A 21,654-nucleotide genomic window follows, 5' to 3' on the forward strand; every position below is an offset into this window, starting at 1 on the left:
GGATGATAGAGAGGAGAGAAACACCTGCAACACTGCTTCACCACTCACAAAGCTTTTCCCTGCAGGTGGAAACCGGGGCTAAAGGGCTTGAACCTGGATCCTCAGGCAGTGTAACATGTGTGTTCAATCAGGTTCACCACGACCCAGCCCCCTCCCTGGCCCTTTTTCTGTAGTTCATCAGGAGAAATGAGGAACCACAGATATCATATTAACAGATAATCTGTAACATAGAAATATCATCTTATAATAGAAAACTCTCCTCTTCCCCCTTCCTCTCTCACCTTGTTAATGGGAATCAGAATTGCCCCTAAATTCAGCTGAAATTTTACAAAATGTAAGGGGCCGGGTGGTGGCGCACCTGGCTGAGAGCACATATCACAGTGCTCAAGGATCTGAGTTCATGCCCTTGGTCTCCACCTAGCAGGGGAAAGCTTTGTGAGTGGTGAAGCAGTATTGCAGGTGTCTCTTGACTCTCTTCCTATCTAGTATGTCCTTCTGTCTTAATTTCTGGCTTTCTCTATCCAATAAATAATAAAGATTACAATTTTTTTAAAAAGGGGCAGGGGAGGGGGGCCAGGCAGTAGCGCAGCTTGTTAAGCACATGTGGCGCAAAGCGCAAGGACCTGCATAAGGATCCAGGTTCAAGTCCCCGGCTCCCTACCTGCAGGGGAGTCGCTTCACAGGCAGTGAAGCAGTTCTGCAGGTGTCTGTCTTTCTCTCCCCCTCTCTGTCTTCCCCTCCTCTCTCAATTTCTCTCTGTCCTATCCAACAACAAAGACAACAATACTATTAACAACAATGATGGACAACAAGGGCAACAAAGGGAAAAGGTGGTCTCTAGGAGCCATGGATTCATGGTGCAGGCATGAGCTCCAGCAATAACCCAGGAGGCAAAAAAGGGGGGGAGGGGCAGGGGTAGATAGCATAATAATTATGCAAATAGATCTCACGCCTGAGGCTTCGAAGTCCCAGGTTCAATCCCCTGCCCAACCATAAGCCAGAACTTAGCAGTGCTCCAGTAGGAAAAAAAATATATATATAAATATATATATATTTTTTAAGAATATTACACAGGTCTAAATAACTAACATCTTTTTTAAAAAATCAATCAACATATGCAAACTTTATCAATTTTTAATTTAAGCTTCAGTGAACATTAACAGCATTTATCAGAAGGGAAAAGTGTGGGTGGTGAAACACAGGGTATAGTTATGAAGACAAGGGAGCATGATGTGTGCCAATTATTTGATTTCATTTTTTTAAAAAATTGAAGTATAGTAGTCTGGGAAGTGGCTCAGTGGATAAAGCATCGACTCTCAAGCATGAGGTCCTGAGTTTAATCCCCGGCAACACATGTACCAGAATGATGTCTGGTTCTTTCTCTCTCCTCCTTTCTCATGAATAAATAAATAAAATATTTTTTAAAAATTTGAAGTACAAAATAAATTCTAAAGCTGTAGCATTGGAAGTTTTTGGAAATATATTTGAACCTACTAAATTATCAGCAAGAGAAGAATTTGTATAGATGAGGTATTAAATGATACTGTGGGACATGTCTTGTTTCCTCAGATATTATAAAGATTGTAAGGAAATTTATTTTTTTATATTTATTTATTTATTTTTCCTTTTTTGTTGCCCTTGTTATTATCGTTGTTATTGATGCCGCCATTGTTGGATAGGACAGAGAGAAATGGAGAGAGGAGGGGAAGATAGAGAGGGGGAGAGAAAGACAGACACCTGCAGATCTGCTTCACTGCCTGTGAAGCGACTCCTTTGCAGGTGGGGAGCCGGGGGACTCAAACCCAGATCCTTAGGCTGGTCCTTGAGCCACATGTGCTTAACCTGCTGCGCTACTGCCCGATCCCCAAGGAAATTTCTATACACTAGTAATGAATTTTGATTCGTAGAACTGTGAAATAACGGCAATCAGAAAAAATGCACAAATTAGCAAAATGTTGGTAAGCACTGAATGTGGATAGAATAATTCTAAGTGTTATGTTGTATCTTTAACTTGTTTTGAAACAATTACATTTCAAAATAAATTCAGCCTATATTTATATTTATCAGCATAAAATGAGAAGTCTGAGGTGGCATAGTGAGTAAGATGTTGGACTCTAAACCTGAGGTCTTGAGTTCGATTTTCCAACACCACAGGTGTCAGAATTATGGTCTGATTTTCTCTCTCCCTTCCACTTTTAATAAACAGAAACCAAAAATAATGAAGTGACAAGTATGTCTACTAGACTTTCAAAATTATGTGTAAACTAAATTGTTTTCGATAAAAACTTAAGGATCAGAGAAAACATTTAGTGTTAACATTTGTGAACTGGCTGTGTATGAACTTAGTAAGATATAATTTCCAAGAGATGAGTCAGTAACATACCATGTTTTTGTATTTATCATGCATTTTCACCCTGTTTATGCTGTGTGTGTGTGTGTGTGAGAGAGAGAGAGAGAGAGAGAAGAGCGCAAGCTGGGCCTTTGCACATCTGTGCCTGGTCTCCCAGCTATTTTTTTTTCTTTCCTGTTAATTTTGGCTAGGGACAGAGAGATAAGAAAGAGAAGAGAGATGCATCATAATGCTCAGTTGTTCATGAAACTTCTCCTGGTACATGTGTGATGTTCCCATGTAGTGCCAGAGGCTGGAATCACTTTCCTCATAAAGTCTGTGATCCTCAGGATAAGCTATTCACAATTCTCATTTATGATTTCCTTATGTCTGACACTCTAGCCACTGTGCTACTCAGGCTAGTTATGATTTTAAATAGCTTTTTAATTTTATTTATTTATTTATAGTTTTACCAGAGCACTGCTCAGCTCTGCCTTATGGTCTTCTTCTTCTAGCGTTTGCCCTTCTTCCATAGCCAGTCAACAGCGTCAGGTTGAGCCTGATGTAAAGTTTCGAGACCTCCTTTGAATCTGGAGAGGTGGCAGTCATTGACTATGTGGGTCATAGTCTGTCTGTAGCCGCAGGGGCAGTTCGGGTCGTCTCTGGCTCCCCAGCGATGGAACATAGCGGCGCACCGGCCATGGCCTGTTCCATAGCGATTGAGGAGGGCCCAATCATAATGTGCTAGGTCCAAGCCAGCTTGCAGGGGTCTGTGATGAGGTGTTTGTTCTTTACCTCAGCTGACTGCCAACTCTGTTTCCAAGAGACTGGAACAGAGAAGTTCAGTGTAGGCGTAGGGGACCAGATTGGGTGACGAGACGTCAAGCGTTGGACAGGGTGGGCGAAGATATCCGCGTATATTGGCAGGTCCGGTCGAGCGTAGACGTGGGAAATGAACTTAGATGATGCCGCATCCCAACGAATATCTGGTGGGGCGATGTTGCTAAGAACTGGCAGCCATGGAACCGGGGTGGAACGGATGGTTCCAGAAATGATCCTCATGGAGGAATATAATTTGGAATCGACCAAGTGGACATGGGGGCTACGGAACCATACTGGGGCACAGTATTCTGCAGTGGAATAGCATAATGCCAGAGAGGATGATCGTAGTGTGGAAGCGCTCACACCCCATGAGGAGCTGGCCAGTCTTGCAATGATGTTATTCCTCGCGCCCACCTTTGCTGCAGTTTTTATGAGATGTTTGTGAAATGACAGGGTGCGATCGAGAGTAATGCCAAGACAGACTGGCTGGGCTTCAAGCCGGATTCTCGTATCGCCAAGCTGCACATTAAGCTCATGCAAGGCCGAGGCATGGTGTAGATGGAAAACAGATGATACCGTTTTTGCAGTGCTAGGGATTTGTTGTTGCCTTATGGTGATTCCAGGGATTGAACCTGGGACTCTGGAGCCTCAAGCATGAGTGTCTCTTTGCATAACCATATGCTATCTACCCCTGCCCAGGTTTTTTTTTTTTTTTTTTTTAATGTTAAAGTATATCTAGTAAAGTTATAGGCAAAAAAAGACAGAATAGTTCTCTTCTTTTCGTTGTTTTTAAATCCCATGCCTCCTCATTGTGAATATCTTTGTTGGGTAGGCTTTTGGAAGAGTCAGAAGTAGGACAGTTTTATTTTCATCATTAAATATCACATTCTGGAACTTGTAATAGTTTTCCAGGCTCTCCTTGGGAGAAATGGGGAATCACAGCTATCATAATTTATGAAACAGGTAAAAAATTTTCTCATATGGTAGTTATAAACCATACACCTTACATGTTTTTTTGAAATCAGAATTGCCAATTGATAGAGTAATTAAAAAAATTAAAAGACTTTGCAGTATAGCAGTATGGAAGTTTTTATTTATTTATTTATTTATTTATTTTTCCAGAGTACTACTCAGCTCTGGCTTTATGGTGGGGGGGGTTGAACCTGGGACCTTGTAACCTCAGGCATGAAAGTGTGTTTGCATAACCATTATCCTATCTACACCCACCCCCAGAACAGTATTATTTAGGTACAAAAAGATAAACAATTATGGGCAGATATATAGGTTACTCATTATGGCCACAGAGGAAAATCTTTTAAGGTGAGTTTACCAGAGCTCGGCTACATGTGTTCAGTTCCCAGAAAGAGCAGCCATGGTGGGCACCCCAAACAAATAATTGGGAAAGGAGGAAGCTGGAACAGTAAAAAAGCAGGGAAAAAGGCCAACTTCTGACCAGCTCACACTTAAATATGTTAGGACATGCCCACAATCCTTTGTGGGTTTGTGTAAGTTCCTGAGATGGTCTTAGGCTAATGTCAGCTAATACTAATTAATTCTTACATTCCTAGGCTAATCACCTCCCAAAATCCTATTCATGTGTTGTGTTGTTACAGTCAATAAAGACTGAAACTAAGATGAACAGAAAGAGGAAAAGTTTATTAGATCAGTGGGCCAAAGCCAGAGAAAGTGTTTGGCCCCAAACCTTGGGTTAAACTGCCTTTTTTTTTTTATTTAAGAAAGGATTAATTTAAAAAAAATAAAAAAAGAAAGGATTAATTAACAAAACCATAGGGTAGGAGGGGTACAACTCCACACAATTCCCACCACTCAATCTCCATATCCCACCCATAGTCTAAGTCTATAAGAACAAGCAAGCAAGCCAGGAAGTACAGAAGCAAAATTCAAAGCAGTTAGCTCTTGCTGTTACTACCATAGGAGATTTTTTTTTACATCCCCCTCCCCCCCACACACACACTAAAGGAGGTTTTGTAACCCACCACCATCAATAACAATGACATTTTCAGTTAGCAGGTACATTGTTTAGGGATGGAATATTTCACTCAACATATGACCAAGTAGTCAGACTTGTCTTTTTTTTTTTTTGGAGGGATTAGTGTTTTACAGTCAACAGTGAATACAATAGTTTCTACACGCATAACATTTCTCAGTTTTCAACACAAATTGTCTTTATACACTACAATTCTCTGTTTTCCATTTCATTTTTTAAAAAATTTTTATTAATAAAAGGAAACTGACAAAAACCATAAGAGGGGTACAAATCCACACAATTTGTTTTTCACTTCTTATATAATCTACTCTTAATCTACTTTACTATCTACTTTAAAATTTTTAAATATCATGTACAAACTATTGAATGTAAAATATTAATTCCCCAATAAAAAATTTTTAAAAATTAAATATATTGTATTTATTTAATTTTTTTATATTTTTTACCAGAGCACTGTTAAACTTTGTCTTATGGTGTGGGGGATTGAACCTGAGACTTGACAGACCCTCAGGCATGAGAGTCTGTTTGCATAGCCATTATGCTATCTACCCCTGCCTTTTATTTTTCAGAGATGCAGAGAGAGACACACACACACACAAAGAAACACCAGAGCACTGCTCAGCTCAGGCTTATGGTGATGTGGAAGATTGAACCTGGGACTATGGAGCCTCAGGCTTGAGAGTCTGTTTGAATAACCATTATGCTATCTCCCCAACCCTAAATTTTTTATTAACTTTATTTATTGGATAGAAACAACCAGAAGTAGAGAGGGAAGGGATGATGGGGGGGGGGTTAAATTGCATAATGTAATGGTTATGCAAAGAGACACTCATGCCTGAGGCTTCAAAGTCTCAGGTTTAATCCCCACACTACCATAAACCAGAGCTGATCAGTGCTCTGGTTAAAAAAAAAAAGAAAAGAAAAAGAAAAAGAAAAAGAAAGAAAGAAAGAAAGAAAGAAAGAAAGAAAGAAAGAAAGAAAGAAAGATTTAAAAAAGAGAGGGAAAGGAGGCAGGGCTAGTAGTAGCAGCTGTATTTCTATCTTCTCTGTCAACTAGGAATATCAAAGGAAATCACCTGGGACCACAAGACAGGACTGGAACTACTTTGGGAACCCACCAAATGACCAGAACATACAGAGACCACAACTCTACCCAGACCTCCAACTCTACCCAGTTGAAAAACTTCTCTAAAGAACAAGGAATATCAAAGGTCACCCGAGACTGCAACAACACAAGACTGGGACTATATTGGGAACCCACTTAGTCACCAGTGAGTGCAAACACCTGTGGCTTGTGGACAGTGAGGATCCTAAAGAGAGATTGATTACTGGGGCCTCTATCTACTCCCGAGTGGCTGGTACCAGTCTGGCAGTTTTCCAGTTGAGGAGCCACCTCCAGGCTGTTTTACCAACGAAAAAAGACTGCTGAAGTGAGGAGAGGACTCTCCTAAGACTCAACAAATGGCAGCTGTGAGTCTCCATTTACTCCTGCTCTCAGATGCTGGTGTAGCAGTGGGGAGGCCCTGTGCTGACACTGGGGGGCAAAGAACTGACCAGGAAACTAAGGAGAACATCTATGCCCTAGTGGTCTAGCAATGGGGCTGTATATTAGGGGGGGGAAGCTTTGTGCATTGTTCTTCTGATGAGAACACGGTGAATAATTGCCTCAGAACCTACAGACTATAAAGGGAACTTGTTTAGAAACTCACTGGGCCCAGTAGTGCTGCCTGGCTGCTGGTATAGAAGCTGAATTGAGCCCAGAGCTTTGGATCCTTGGGGTGTGGGAGACTCTTTGCATAACCACTGTTCTGTCTCTCCCAGACCTTGATTTATCACTTGGTCAGCAGTGAGTAATTAAGCTAAAAAGCCTATCAATAGATAAAAGCCTTTAGGCTATCATAGCCTACAGGGAAGAAAAAGAATGAAAGAGACTAACAGCCACTGTCCTTCAACTTTGGGACGGAGATAACATTGAAGCAGCTGTTATTTCCACAGCTGTGAGCTCTTTAAGTACCTTACTTAGACACAAATCAATCCAGGCAAGAGTGATCAGAGGACTGAAAAGTGCTGAGAAGGACCTCATAACACTATAATAATGGTTAAACCAAGGAAAAACACTGGAGAAATGAGCCAGGACAAAAGTCCAGTAAAGGGGGTCGGGCAGTAGCGCAGCAGGTTAAGTGATGTGGCGCAAAATGCAAGGACTGGCCTAAGGATCACGGTTTGAGCCCCCTGTTGTTCTTGATGTCATCATTGTTGGGGGACAGAGAGAAATGGGAGAGAGGAGGGAAAGACAGAGGGAGATAGAAAAACACCTGCAGACCTGCTTCACAGCCTGTGAAGCAACTCCTCTGCAGGTGGGGAGCAGGGGGCTCGAACCAGGATCCTTACTCAGGTTCTTGCTCTTTGCGCCACCCACTGCATACTGCCTGACTCCTTCCAGTGCATCTTTTAGTTACACTTTTATGTTTCAAAAATTACTGCTAAAGTACAATTCATGCTAAAGAATATTGTGGATAATATCATTATATCTCCTTTTTTTTTTCACTTTTTTTTTTTTTTTAACCAAAGCACTGCTGAGCTCTGGCTTATGGTTGTGTGGGCCACTAAACCTGGGTCTATGGAGCCTCAGGCACGGGAGTCTCTGCATAACCATTATGCTATCTACTCCTACCGTTGACATTTTTTTTTTCACATTCATATGTTCAATTGTCTAGATTCTGCATATGAGTGAAGCCATTCTATAGGTGTCCATCACATTCTCCCTTGTTTCACTAAGAATGGACATCTCCAGTTCCATCCGTTTTATCCCAGAGAGCACAATATCAACTATTTTATTACCGAGTAATTCTCCTTTGAGTATATATCTAATAACATTTTTATCCAGTCACCTATCAAAAGGTATTTTGGTTGTTTCCAAGTTTTTGCTATTGAATAAAGCTGCTAGAAACACAGGGGTGCATATATGCCTTCTCCCTTCGAATTAGCGTTATAATATCCGTTGAGTAAATGCCTAGGAGTGGAGTTGCTAGATCACAAGGTATTTTTATTTGTTTTTAAGGAGTCTCCATACTGTTCTCCATAATGGTTGTACCCACTAGCACTCCCACCAGTAGGTAGCAGAGTTCCTCTCTATCGACATCCTCTCCAATATTTATCTTCTCTTGCTTTATTGATGGGGCCCATTCTCAATGTGCATTTCTCTGATGATGAGTGAATTGGAGCATTTCCACCATAAGTCTGTGGGCCATGTGTATCTCTTCTATAGAGAACTGTCTATTGGGGGCCGGTGGTGGTGCACCTAGTTGAGTGTACATGTTCCAGTGTGCAAGGACCCAGGTTTAAGTCCCTGCTTTCCACCTGCAGGGGGAAAGTTTCATAAGTGGTGAATCAGTGCTTCAGGTGTCTTTCTCTCCCCTCCTTTACCCTCCCGATTTCTGGCTAAAATTACCTGTGTAAAATTCCCTGTGCTCATTAGAGAAGGGCAGAACCAGGTGGTGGCACACCTGGTTGAGTACAGATATAACTATGCACATAGCCAAGTGTGATATTCAAGCCCCCAGTCTCCACTTACAGGAAGGAAGCTTTGTGAGGTGTGTAGCCACGTTGTAAGTCCCTCTCTCCCTCTCTCTGTCTCTCCCTTTCTATCTCCCCTCCTATTTTTATTTACTTTTAATTTTTTATTATTTTTTTGCCTCCAGGGTTATTGCTGGGGCTCAGTCCTGGGACTGTGAATCCACTGCTTCTAGAAGCCATTTTTTCCACATTTTTTGTTGCCCTTGTTATTATTATTGTTGGATAGGACAGAGAGAAATGGAGAGAGATGGGGAAGATAGAGAGGAGGAGAGAAAGATAAACACCTGCAGACCTGCTTCACTGCTTGTGAAGCAAACTCCCAGCAGGTGGGGAGCCAGGGGCTTGAACCGGGATCCTTAAGCAGGTCTTTGTACTTTGAGCCATGTGTACTTAACCTGCAGCGCTACCATCCAACTCTTCTCCCCTCCCCTCCTATCTTTATTTCTCTCTCACATGAAAAGAAAGGCAGAAAAAGATAAGAAAATACAAGAGGAAGAAGAAAATAAAAGAAAGGAAAGGAAAATAGAAGAGAAGGATTGAAGGGGAAGGATGGAAAGAAAGGAAGTTAATGAGATGGGAGTAGCAGATTTCCTTCTGAATTCCCTTGATAACCCTAGTGGGGGAAAAACACTAAATAACTAAACTCATACATTCAATAAGAAATAAGAGTAAAGGGGCCAGGTGGTGGTGCACCTGGTTGAGAGCACATGTTACAGTGGGCAAGGACCCAGGTTCGAGTCCCTGGTCCCCACCTGTAGCAGGAAAGCTTTGCAAGTGGTAAAGCAGGGCTGCAGGTTTCTCTCTGTCCCTCTCTCCTTCTCTATCTCCCTATACCCTCTTGATCTCTGTTTCTATCCGATAAATAAAGATAAAATAATTAAAAAAAAAAAGAAATGAAAGAGTGAAAATTATAACATATATTGTAGAAATCTATACGTTTATAGCAGTTACCATGAAAAATTATATTGTAATACAGTTGATAATGTACACAAAATGGAATGGATAAAATTTCAGATAAATACTTTCTACCTAGACTGAATGAGGAATTTGAAAAAATTTAAGAGAATAAACACATACATAAACAACACACACACATATATTTAGTAGTTGAAATACTCATAAAAATCTCCACACACACAGTGGTCAGAGAAATAGCTTTCAAGCACAAAAATAGCACAATTACATGACTGGAGTGTCCAGTTAGATCCTTAGGTAAGAATAAACCAGGTTGGTAAATCTGGCTTCTTTCTCTTGTCTTTCTAAAGTTTTTATCTCATATGTACTAAATAAGATAGATATTTTAATAATCAAAACCCTAAACAATTTATTCATGAATTTTATCAATTCAACCTAGAACTATGAATAGATTCATGCAAGAAATTGAAGATAAAGGAATATTTGCACCTGTGCTGCATAAGACCAATATTATAGGCAAGGACTTTACAAAAAGAGGAAGCTAGAAACCAATATCTTCGATGAACATCTAAAATGGGGAGGGCTTTATAATCCCACTGTCCTACTCTCCTTTCCGGAGCAATTTTCAGGTCAGTGTTTGTCTTCCCGAGGTCCTAACATTTGACTTTCTGGAACTGGAATAGCCTTGCAGAAAGCATAATATCAATGTGCAAAACACACACAAAGAAAAAACCCCTAAACAGTGTATTTATGGGATATGGCTTTTCACACAGGGAGGATCACAAAAATCAAGACAAACTGCAGGAGCTCTGGGAGAGTTGGCCCAGGTCTGAGGTGAGCAGGACACTGGGGCTCTGCAGGGTGCTGGATTTGGTCATCAACATCTGCAGTAGACTGGAGAGAGGTTCATGTTCATGCACAAAAGGGAGAAGGGAAATTCTCTGGAGGTGGAGACTCCATACGTATCTCCCTCCTATGATTAGGATGAGTCCCTAGTGCTCCCTAACTTTGACCCCTCCTGGCTCCAGAAGGTCACTGGTGCACCCCTAGAAAGCTGCAGGTAATTGTGCTCCTGAGTGTCCCCAGTGGTAGCAAAGCTTTCTCACAGCCTGGAAGATGCTTTCATCACTTTCCTTCACCTAGGAGTCCACCTCTGTTTGTAGAAAAATCAAGATTCTTTGGAGCTGGCTGGTGGTACACCTGGTTGAGTGCTATGTTACAATGTGCAAGGACCTGAGTTCAATCCCCGAGTCCCCACCTGCAGATGGAAAGTTTTGTGAGTGGTGAAGGTGGTCTGCATGTGTCTTTCTGTCTCTCTCCCAATCTCCCCTTCCCTCTGGATATCAAATAAATAAATATAGATAATTAAAAGAAAAACACTTCAAAATCAAGCTTATTTCATAATCCTCAAGGCTCCAAGATCTCAGGGAAAGAACAGAGTGGTTTGGATCCTAGCTTGGATACTTATATGAGTGAGTGATTGTGACATAACATTTAAAAACAAAAACAATTTAGTAACATGAAGTGATTCCTGTGGGCACTCAGCTGAACTGCCTCTGAAATGTACATGAGAGCCACTAGGGGCGCACAAAGAATTAAGTCTGTGTTACTCCTTTAAGTTTTTTTTAAATTTATTTAATTTTTTGAGAGACATGCAGAGAGAGACACACACAGAGAAACACCAGAGCACTGCTCATCTCTGGTCTATGGTGGTGCGGGGGATTGAACCTGGGATTTAGGAGCCTCAGGCATGAGAGTCTGTTTACATAACCATTATGCTGTTTCCCCTGCCCCGTGTTACTTTTATTTTTCCCCTTACACAACTTTTTTAAAATTATTATTTTATTTATAAAAAAGAAACATTAGGGAGTCAGCTGGTAGCACAATGGGTTAAGCACACGTGGCACAAAGCACAAGGACTGGCGTAAGCATCCTGGTTGGAGCCCCTGGTTCCCCATCTGCAGAGGGGGTTCACTTCACAAGTGGTGAAGCAAGTCTGCAGGTGTCTATCTTTCTCTCCCCCCTCTGTCTTCCTTTCCTCTCTCCATTTCTCTCTGTCTTACCCAACAACAATGACATCAATAATAACTACAACAATAAAACTACAAGGGCAACAAAAGGGAATAAATAAACAAATATTTTTTTTAAAAAGGAAACATTGACAAAACCATAGGATAAGTGGGGTACAACTTCACACAATTCCCACCACCAGACCTCTGTATCCCATCCCCTCCCCTGATAGCTTTCCTATTCTTTTTTTTTATTTCTTTATTGGAGGATTAATGTTTTAAATTTGACAGTAAATATAACAGTTTCTTCATGCATAACATTTTCCAGTTTTCATAACAATACAACCCCCACTAGGTCCTTTATCATCCTTTTTGGACCTGTATTCTTCCAACCACCCACCCCAGAGTCTTTTACTTTGGTGGGATGATCTCACTCTCAGGCAGAAGTTGAAAAACAAGATCAGAAGAGAAAACACAAGTAGAACCTGAACTGGAATTGGCATATTGCACAAAAGCTTTCCTATTCTTTTTTTTTTTAAGTAATTTTTCTTATTTTTAAAAAATTATTTCCCCTTTTGTTGCCCTTGTTCTTTTTCATTGTTGTTGTAGTTATTGTTGTTGCTATTGATGTCATCATTGTTGGATAGAACAGAGAGAAATGGAGAGAGGAGGGGAAGACAGAGAGGGGGAGAGAAAGAGAGACACCTGCAGACCTGCTTCACCGCCTGTGAAGGTGGGGAGCAGAGGGTTCGAACTGGGATCTTTTTGCCGGTCTTTGTGCTTTGCACCACGTGTACTTAACCCTGGACTCCCAAGCTTTCTTATTCTTTAACCCTCTGGGAGTATGGGCCCAAGATCATTGTGGGATGCAGAAGGTGAAAGGTCTGGCTTCTGTAATTGCTTCCCTGCTGAACATGGGCATTGACAGGTAGATCCATACTCCCAGTCTGTCTCTCTCTTTCCCTGTGATACTTTTAAAAATCACATTTAGACCAAACCACTGCTCAGCTCTGGTTTATGCTGGTGCTATGGATTGAATTTAGGAGCTGAAAGCCTCAGGCACAAAAGTTATTTGCATAACCATTATAGTATCTTCATAATGTTACATTATGAAATTATGTATTTATATAAATGTTTACAATTTCAGCAAATCAGAAGGCAGATAAGAGATGAGTTTAGAGATGGAGGTTAAGTACAGGATTAGAGTGGGTGGGACACAGAGGTGGAGTGAAAGCTCCACCCTAAACATATGATGGAGTCAGAGAGAATGATGCTAATTTCATCAGGAACCAATCATTTAACTGGAACCTTAGTGGTTCATGGAATTAAGCCAATGGAAGACAAATAGGACACTCCCTACCAGGATATAAAACCTGAGCTGGTCCCAGTCAGCCTGGGCAGTTAAGAGTAAGCCTGGGAGGTCTCTTGTACTCTCAGAAACTGAGCTGTTCTACAGAGAAGACTCATCAGAAACTCAAGCAAAGGGTTTAGACCTGATACCAGCACCACTGGATGCAGGTGAGAAAGTTTCTGAGAAGGCCCATGAGGGACTGGGGAGCCAGTGGGAGAACTTTAATGGGCTCTGGATGGGGGAAAGTCTGGAATGCTTCAGGAGAGGTCTCACAGATACATTGCAAGTATAATTTGAAACTTCAAAGGGGCTTTATCTGTGATGCATAAAGGATTCACTGAGGGGCACTGGGAATGGGTTTGAACAATTCAAGGTCTATTTGGGTGAAACAGGCAAAAATCTAGATAAAAGGCAAAGATCTAGATGCTGCAAAATAAATGGCTCCATTTAAGGTTAAGCAAAAGAGGTTTATTCAGTAAAATCACCGAGAATGTGAGGGGAGCATTGTAGCTAGGAAAATAGGCAAAAGTCCAAAGTCTGCATACTAAATTACCCAAGATCACCACACGGAAAGGCCAGGATCAATCTGGAGCCATGGCAAATGGAGAGTCCATGGTGAAGGTAAGATTAGATTAGATTTATATATATATTTATATATATATTAGATTAGATTTATATATATATTTATATATAGATAGATAGATTATATATAATCTAATATATTTATATATTAGATTAGATTTATATATATTTTTTATATATTATATATATTTATATATATTAGATTAGATTTATATATATTATATATATATATATATTTACTGCAAGTCCTTGCTTTTATACATTCCCTTGTGTGTCTCCACCTGGGCTGACATCTTGGTATGCTAATTGTCCCAAACTCCTTTTGGGGTCACAGCAATTCCCCACTTCTGACTATAGACATGGACAAGATGTTCAGTCTGTATGCAAATCTTCAGTGATTCTAGGGTTTCCTCTGCAAGCTCTGCTTTCACCCCCCCCCCCAGAGTGTGGGTGCAAGAAATGGGTATCAGATAAGGCCCTGTTAGCCTGAAGACCTGTGATCTGGTATGTGTCTAACCCAGAGATGGTCCATCACTCAAGGAAGCTCAGAACAGACACTTACAGAGGCATTCCCAAGTTCAAGTGGCTTCTGGGTGGCAATCTTGGTATATCCAAGGTGTTGGACTGCTGCAATCTATTCTTTAGCTCGTGTTCTTGTGAGAAGTTCACAGATGAGAGGGGTTTAACTGCTCAGCATGGGTCCAAACAGGACCTGTGAGTGATAAACTAGAACATACCCTATGCCTTAAGTTAGTAATTTTATTGACTTCACTCACAAGGACTAGACAAATCACGAGGCATCTGCTGGAGGAGGAGAAGAGGCTCTGTGAAGAAAAGAAACATTTAGCAGCTGTCTGATTAGTGTTCTGCAATTACTCATCTAGCAGGGGAGTAAGGCATGTGGAAAACATGTTTAGAAGAAATAAACCATAATCTAGAAACACATACAGGGCCACTGTCAGTCTAATAAGAAATATCTCAGCAGAAAAGGCAGAGAAAGTGTTCACAAATCTGGGTTGTGACAGGTGGTATATAGAAAGCCTCTTAAGTGTCCACAGAGATAGGAATAAATTTTAATTTAAAAAGTCCACTAAGAGAAACACCCATAAAGGGGGTCATGCCAGTCTAGGCATAAAGGAACAATGGCTCATGCTATTCCAGAAAAAATATCCAGTCATTTAACTAGAACTTAGCACTTTGGTGAGAGAAGGACTGGGAATTAATAGCTGGTCAGTATCCTCCTAGGAAGATCATAGATTGTCTTTATAAATAGGGTATAGGGATTATACTGTGTAGCTCAGGTGCCATAGGGCAAATGACAAATTTTAGTTAGTCCTGCATGGCCAGTACCAATAATTCTAGAATGTGCTTGAACACTATAGAAGTTAACTAGAGTACAGTGGCAAAACATCAAAACAGTGGTAAACCAAGCTTTGGGGAGAGGACGCTAAATGCTTTTGGTACAGTTTCTATTCTTTCACTTTAGGTTAAAAGACACAGGAGTGTATAATAGCATACCACAATCTTCTAGAATAAATTTGAGTCAATACATACGTACATATTTCGTATTCAAATAAGTCACTTCCCTATAGAGAAACTAGAAGGTTAAAGACATAAGTGACACAGTGAGGCAATCTGTTAAGATTCATGCCTGTTGTAAGTGGCTATCCTTCAGAGCTATCTTTGTGGGTGAAGGCAAAATGGGAGGGCAGAGGAGCCAGGGGGGTGGCAGCAGTAAGGGTAAGAATGAGTTACATGGTGTGGAGTCACAGGAAGTAGCCAGTTGTAGAGTGTGTGGAAGGGGGGATTGCTGACTGCACAGGAAGAGGGGGTGGAGGTGGAGGTGCTAGAAGCTGTATGGAGGAAACAGGGAGGTGGGCTAAAGTAAGCATTTCCACGGATAAAAGGTTGTGATGATGGGATGGTGTTTAGAATAGTGAGACAGTAGAGGTAAGGGTGTCCATATAGAGGCACAGTAGCTGGTTTTGGCTCAGTAGAAAAATGTGAGAACGTTTGGGTTTCATGTGCCACAGAAACAGTTTGTGTCTGAGAAGGAGAGAAAGAAGGAAGAGTGGATTCAGAAGCAGAAGGAGGATTTAGGGAATAGTCTTGTAAATAAGCCTGCAATTGATTTAGAGCAGAAAGGCAGAGCTTTTACATCTGAAGTTGTTTTGCTGTGACTATACCAATATTTTTCAATAATCTCCAATTTGTGTCCATATCTCAACTGCTATAGCTGTATTCTTGGGAAGAGGTCCAGAGACCACCTGTATTATATTCAACAACTCACAGTGTTCTCAGCTGGAACACTGAATTTTACATATCTTTAAAGGCTCTTTCAGGGACCTAGTAGGGATTGTATTGTTATGTGGAAAACTGAGAAACATTATGCATGTACAAACTATTGTATTTACTGTCCCAATAAAAAAAGGAAAATAAGAAATTTTTTTAAAAAATCTTTCAAATGTCTTAGGTGAAAACTCTCTTCTTTAGAATGCAGTATACTCATTGTGACTGTTTAGAAAGGGTGAGAGTAAAAGAAAGCTTAAAATTAGTTGTTGGTCACTTACCAAGAATTATCATATGTCAGCTTATGGTGCCTAGACCTTAGAATGTAAAACCAAGTGGGAAAGGTGAGGTAAAGGGTGTGGGGGTAAATATAAAATAAAAAAATTAACATGTGTGGAGTTATAGTTAAACAGCATAGAGCACAAAGTGGGTAAATTTAGCATGCACTAGCATTGAATTAGAGTCAAATTACAGTGGGGGTGGAAAAAAAATGCAACATATTGAGGCACCATTAGCACAGTAAGTTTTTCACCCCACATTTGGGTGACCACATATGGGCTGCTCAACTGAGGGAGTGAAGGAAGGGGTCTCGCATGAGGAACTGCTAAGCAGTAGAAATACAATAACATTTTATTCTGTTTGAATATTTGTACATGATTCTAGAATACAAACTTGGTAATAAATGGCAATGTTTTCTGTGATCTTCAGCTGAAGTTACCCTATATATTGTTCACTGTTTCTGCCCTGAACATGATTTTTATTTTCATTTCTAGTACTATATAGAGGCTTCTTGTTTCCATTAAGAAAAGGCTGGCAAAACAAGAGCAGAGATTAATGTCTCATTCAACCACTGCTACAGAGACAAAGAAAGGAGCAGGACTAGACTATATGGATACCACCTCTGAAGATCCCAGGACACTCCTAGAGTTTCACAGGAGCACTGAGAAGACTGAGAGTCCCTGCTCCCTGTCCCTGCTTCTGGACACCAGCCTAGCTCAGAAAGTGTCCTGGGACAGAGCCCCCTGCACCATGGCCCAGGAAGGCCTCCTGGAAGAGCTGAGGGCAGAGGTCAGCTGCCCCGTGTGCCTGGACTTGCTGACAGACCCGGTGACCCTGGACTGTGGGCATCACTGCTGTGCCTCCTGCCTCCAGCAGCGCTGGCAGGACCTGCTGGACATCCTCCCTTGTCCCGTCTGCCAGCACCACTGTGCCCACAGGGAGCTGCAGAAGAACAGCCAGCTGAGTACGCTGGCTGACATGGTGAAGCAGCTGCCCAGCTCAGGGAGCAAGAGGAAGCAGCAGCAGGAGCAGCCTCTGTGTGAGCAGCACCAGCAGGTGCTCAGCCTGTTCTGCGAGCAGGACCTGCAGCTGGTGTGTGTCCAGTGCAGAGTGTCCTGTGAGCAGCAGGGTCACCATGTTACCCCCACTGAGGAGGCTGCTGCTCAGCAAATGAAGATGCTCAAATCCTACCTGAAGCCCCTAAAAAAGATGCTGGAAGAGGCTAAAAAAGGACTGGCAATGCAAATCAAAGAAACAAATCATTTCTTTGAACAGGTGGATAAGCAAGAGTGTGAACTGCACTGGGAATTTAAAAACATTAAGCATTCTCTGAGAATTGAGCAAAATGCCATTGACAACAGGCTACAATATGATGAGAGAGATGTTTCTAAGAAAATTATTAAAGGTAGAGACCAGTTGTCAGCCTATAGCTCCGCTCTGACGAGTCTGCTGAGAGAATCCATCAAGACATGTTTACAGACAGACCTGGATCTACTGATTAATATTAAGAGTTTCTATCACTTGTGTAGCACATATGAAAACCTAGAAGTCCCAGTCACCTTTTCATACAAATTCAATGAGATTGTTCCCACTCTCCCTCCACATTATCTGGGTCTGCATAACATGATCAGCAAGTTTCAGGTGGATTTGACTCTTGATCCTGAGACTGCCCACCCCTTTCTCACTGTCTGTGAAGGTAGAAAGATGGTTGTGTTTTCTCAAAGAATGGATCCAGACTCCATCCCCAACCCCAAGGCATTCACTCATTACCCAGCTGTCCTGAGTTCTGAGGGCTTTGATTCTGGCAGACATTTTTGGATGGTTGAAATTATAGGCACAGGTGAGTGGTCCTTAGGTGTATGCAAAGAATCTTTCCCTAGAGATGCTCAGATAACAGAGTTCCCAGGTGATACCTTCTGGCATTTACCACAGCACACACCTAGACATTTTTTTTCACCACACACACAAAGTATTTACATTGGTGTTTTCCTGGACTATGAATTAGGAGAGCTTTCATTTTATAATATGTCTGATAGATCCCACTTTGAAACAGTCCTTGATACCTTTACAGAAAAACTGATCCCCTTTTTCTCTGCTAGACCTTCATCTGTAACATTTAGCATGAGAATAGTAAAAGATGAATGCTGAGCCTCTGATACATGTTCTGCTAATTTTCTATATTAGTGGAAATTGTTGAAAATAAAGGATCTTGGTTCGGTTTTGGTGTCTGAGTGCTTGTGTTTTTCCTCCCAGGGTCTGGTTCCCCCCAACCCCAACCTACCCCCCAAACCTGGGCAGGCTGTCAGGAAAGTCTGTTGTTCTCTGGGAGGGAAGTTCTTACTACAAAGTCCTTCCTGTGCAGTACTTTGCCCCAGAGTCTCTTTCTGCCACACCCCACCCAGGCAGCTACTCCCTTCTCCCATAATGACAGGTAGGAAAACCTCAGCAAATATGAAATAGGCCCTTTCCTCCTGAACAACCCTTTATTATTCCCTGTGACCATTTTATTTTTCTCAGAGAGAAAGAGAAGTTGACAGGAAAGGGGGAGATAGATATCTGTAGCACTATTTAACTGCTCTTGAAGTTTTCTCTCTTTCAATAAGTGGGGACTATTTGTTGTTTCCTGCAGCTATGAGAAACATTCACTGAGGAGTGCATAAACTTGATAACTAAAATAAATTTGTCACTGTTGTTGTGCTCCTAGATATTTATCCAAATAATGCAAAGACAACAATCCAAAAAAGGTGTATACACACCTTAGAGTATTAAAATGCTATGTACAATGGTCACAATTTGTAAACACTCAAGTGTTGAACGGATTAGTGTTGTAATTTAACTTAAAAAGGGTTTTGGTATGGGGGCTGCTGCTGCGGTGTGTAAAAGACTTCACAGCGGGCAGCTGGGAACTGGGTTAAACAATACAAGGCTTATTAGGGTGGAACATGTAAAAGGCAAATGAGCACTTATAATCAAGGTCTATAAAGTATGCTAGGTCTATAAAGTCTGGATATCCCATAAGATAACCAATTATCAATTCTGGTAAAGGTTGTTCATGGCTGTAGTGGGGTCTAAAATTTTACCAGCTAGCTGAGTCACACGTGTTCACTTCCCAGGAGAAGTAGCTATGATGGGATACCTGGAGCACCTCCACTAAGATGCTCCTGACCAGGAGAAGAAGCAGCAGCCAAAGAGAGTGAGAGTTGTAGCTGGCAGTCCTTTTAAGTCTATCCAGCCTACCCACAATGCTTTGCATGCTAGCACAGTCTGGATCCACCAATAGTCCACCATGTACCTGCGCAGATCACTGCCTACACTGTCAGCCTTCTGTTGCCAAGGCTGACGTCAGCACTGTGCTGGGATTTCCATCCACGGTGCATCACTACAGACTAGGAAGTTGTGCTGTGTATGCACTATGGAATACTACTCAGTTTTAAGATGACAACTTGCCTTTTGCTACCACCTGCATGAATATGGAGGGGATCATGTTAAGTGAAATAGCTCAAGTAAGAGTGGGGATAAATAGCATAATAGTTATGCAAAAAGACACTCTTGCCTGAGGTTCCAGAGTCCCAGGTTTGATCCTCTACACCACCATAAGCCAGAGCTGATCAATGCTCTGTTAAAACAAATAAAAAAGGGAGTCTGGCAGTAGTGCAGCCAGTTAAGCACAGGTAGCAGAAAGCGCAAAGAACTGCCCGGGCTCCCCACCTGCAGGGGAGTCGCTTCACAGGCAGTGAAGCAGGTCTGCAGGTGTCTGTCTTTCCCCTCCTCTGTTTCTCCCCCTCTCTGTTTTGCCCTCCTCTCTCCATTTCTCTCTGTACTATCCAACAACATCAATAACAATAATAACTACAACAATAAAACAAGGTAATCAAAAGAGAATAAATATTTTTTTTTAAAAAAATGAAGTAGGTGGCAATGCCTTAACCTTATGTGTGTTGCAGGCTGAAGCCTCTTCCATCCTTATCAAGGGGAGTGCTAATCTTCTCTCCTTTCATACAAAACAAGTTCATATAGTTGCAAACATGTACATTTGGGAAAAACTTACACAAAAATAAAACATCTTTTAAAAAAATGAGAGAGAAAGAGATGGAAAATTACAAATAATCTCAGATGTGGGATTTAGGAAATGAAGTATTGCACAGTTATAAAGAAAAATAAACTCAGGTCCAAATGGTGGTTTACCTGGTTGAGTGCACATATTACAAGGCTCAAGGACCTGGGTTTGAGCCCCCAGTTCCCAACCGCAGGGGGAATGCTTTGTGAGTGGTGAAGCAGGTCTGCATGTGTCTTTCTGTTTCCCTCTCTCTCTCTCTCTCTCTCTCTCTCTCCTTTTCTCTCTCTCACCTTCCTTCCATCTTGATTTCTGGCTGTCTCTATCTAATAAAAATAATAATAAAAAAAATAAATTTGGGCTGGGTGGTGCCGCACCTGGTTCAGCACACATATTACAATGCCCAAGGACCCGGTTCAAGCCCCCAGTCCCCACCTGAAGCAGGAAAACTTTGCAATTGCTGAAGCGGTGCTGCAGGTAGGTGTCTTTCTGTCTCTCTCTGTTAGTGTATTGACTTCTGGCTGTCTTTATAAAAAAAATAAAGGTAATAATTTTTTTAAAAATACACACATGCACACATACATTTTAAAAAAATAGGGTTGGGGAGATAGCATAATTGTTATGCAAACAGACTCTTAAGCCTGAGGCTCCAAAGTCCCAGGTTCAATCCCCCAGACCACCATAAGCCAGAGCTGAGCAGTGATCTGCTGTTTCTGTCTCTTCTGTGTCTGCATCTCTCCCAAAAATAAAATAAACAGCCCCCACACCTATGGACATCTAATCTTTGACAAAGGGGCCCAACTATTAAATGGGGAAAGCAGAGTCTCTTCAACAAATGGTGTTGGAAACAATGGGTTGAAACATGCAGAAGAATGAAACTGAACCACTGTATTTCACCAAATACAAAAGTAAATTCCTAGTGGATCAAGGACTTGGATGTTAGACCACAAACCATCAGATACTTAGAGGAAAATATTGGCAGCACTCTCTTACGCATAAATTTTAAAGACATCTTCAATGAAATGAATCCAGTTACAAAGAAGACTAAGGCAAGTATAAACCTATGGGACTACATCAAATTAGAAAGCTTCTTCACAGCGAAAGAAACCACTACCCAAACCAAGAGACCCCTCACAGAATGGGAAAAGATCTTTACATACCATACATCAGATAAGAGTTTAATAACCAACATATATAAAGAGCTTGCCAAACTCAACAACAAGACAACAAATAACACCATCCAAAAATGGGGGGAGGACTTGGACAGAATATTCACCACAGAAGAGATCCAAAAGGCCAAGAAACACATGAAAAAATGCTCCAAGTCTCTGATTGTCAGAGAAATGCAAATCAAGACAACAATGAGATACCACTTCACTCCTGTGAGAATGTCATACATCAGAAAAGGTAACAGCAGCAAATGCTGGAGAGGGTGTGGGG

The 21,654-nt window shown here is 41.4% G+C and overlaps 1 protein-coding gene and 1 pseudogene across 1 annotated transcript; one reads left to right on the forward strand and one right to left on the reverse strand.

Moving 5' to 3' along the window:
• The first annotated feature begins 13,604 nt into the window (after positions 1-13,604).
• Positions 13,605-18,308, forward strand: LOC103108375 (tripartite motif-containing protein 75-like). The gene is made up of 2 exons (XM_060171803.1): positions 13,605-13,631; positions 16,686-18,308. The coding sequence occupies exons 1-2, from the start codon at positions 13,605-13,607 to the stop codon at positions 18,306-18,308; spliced, it is 1,650 nt and encodes a 549-aa protein (XP_060027786.1).
• Positions 18,309-20,057: 1,749 nt separating this feature from the next.
• Positions 20,058-20,165, reverse strand: LOC132537416 (U6atac minor spliceosomal RNA; annotated as a pseudogene).
• Between the last annotated feature and the right edge of the window lie 1,489 nt (positions 20,166-21,654).

The sequence above is a fragment of the Erinaceus europaeus genome, chromosome 2, assembly GCF_950295315.1.
Source record: "Erinaceus europaeus chromosome 2, mEriEur2.1, whole genome shotgun sequence".
Taxonomy (NCBI): domain Eukaryota; kingdom Metazoa; phylum Chordata; class Mammalia; order Eulipotyphla; family Erinaceidae; genus Erinaceus; species Erinaceus europaeus.

What these genes read in the sequence shown, in the direction of transcription:
- LOC103108375 (XM_060171803.1), top strand. Translation starts at nt 13,605, where the DNA reads ATGGCAAATGGAGAGTCCATGGTGAAG. An exon ending in ATGGAGAGTCCATGGTGAAG is followed by an intron (nt 13,632 to 16,685) that starts GTAAGATTAGAT and finishes GTTTCCATTAAG; the next exon opens with AAAAGGCTGGCAAAACAAGA.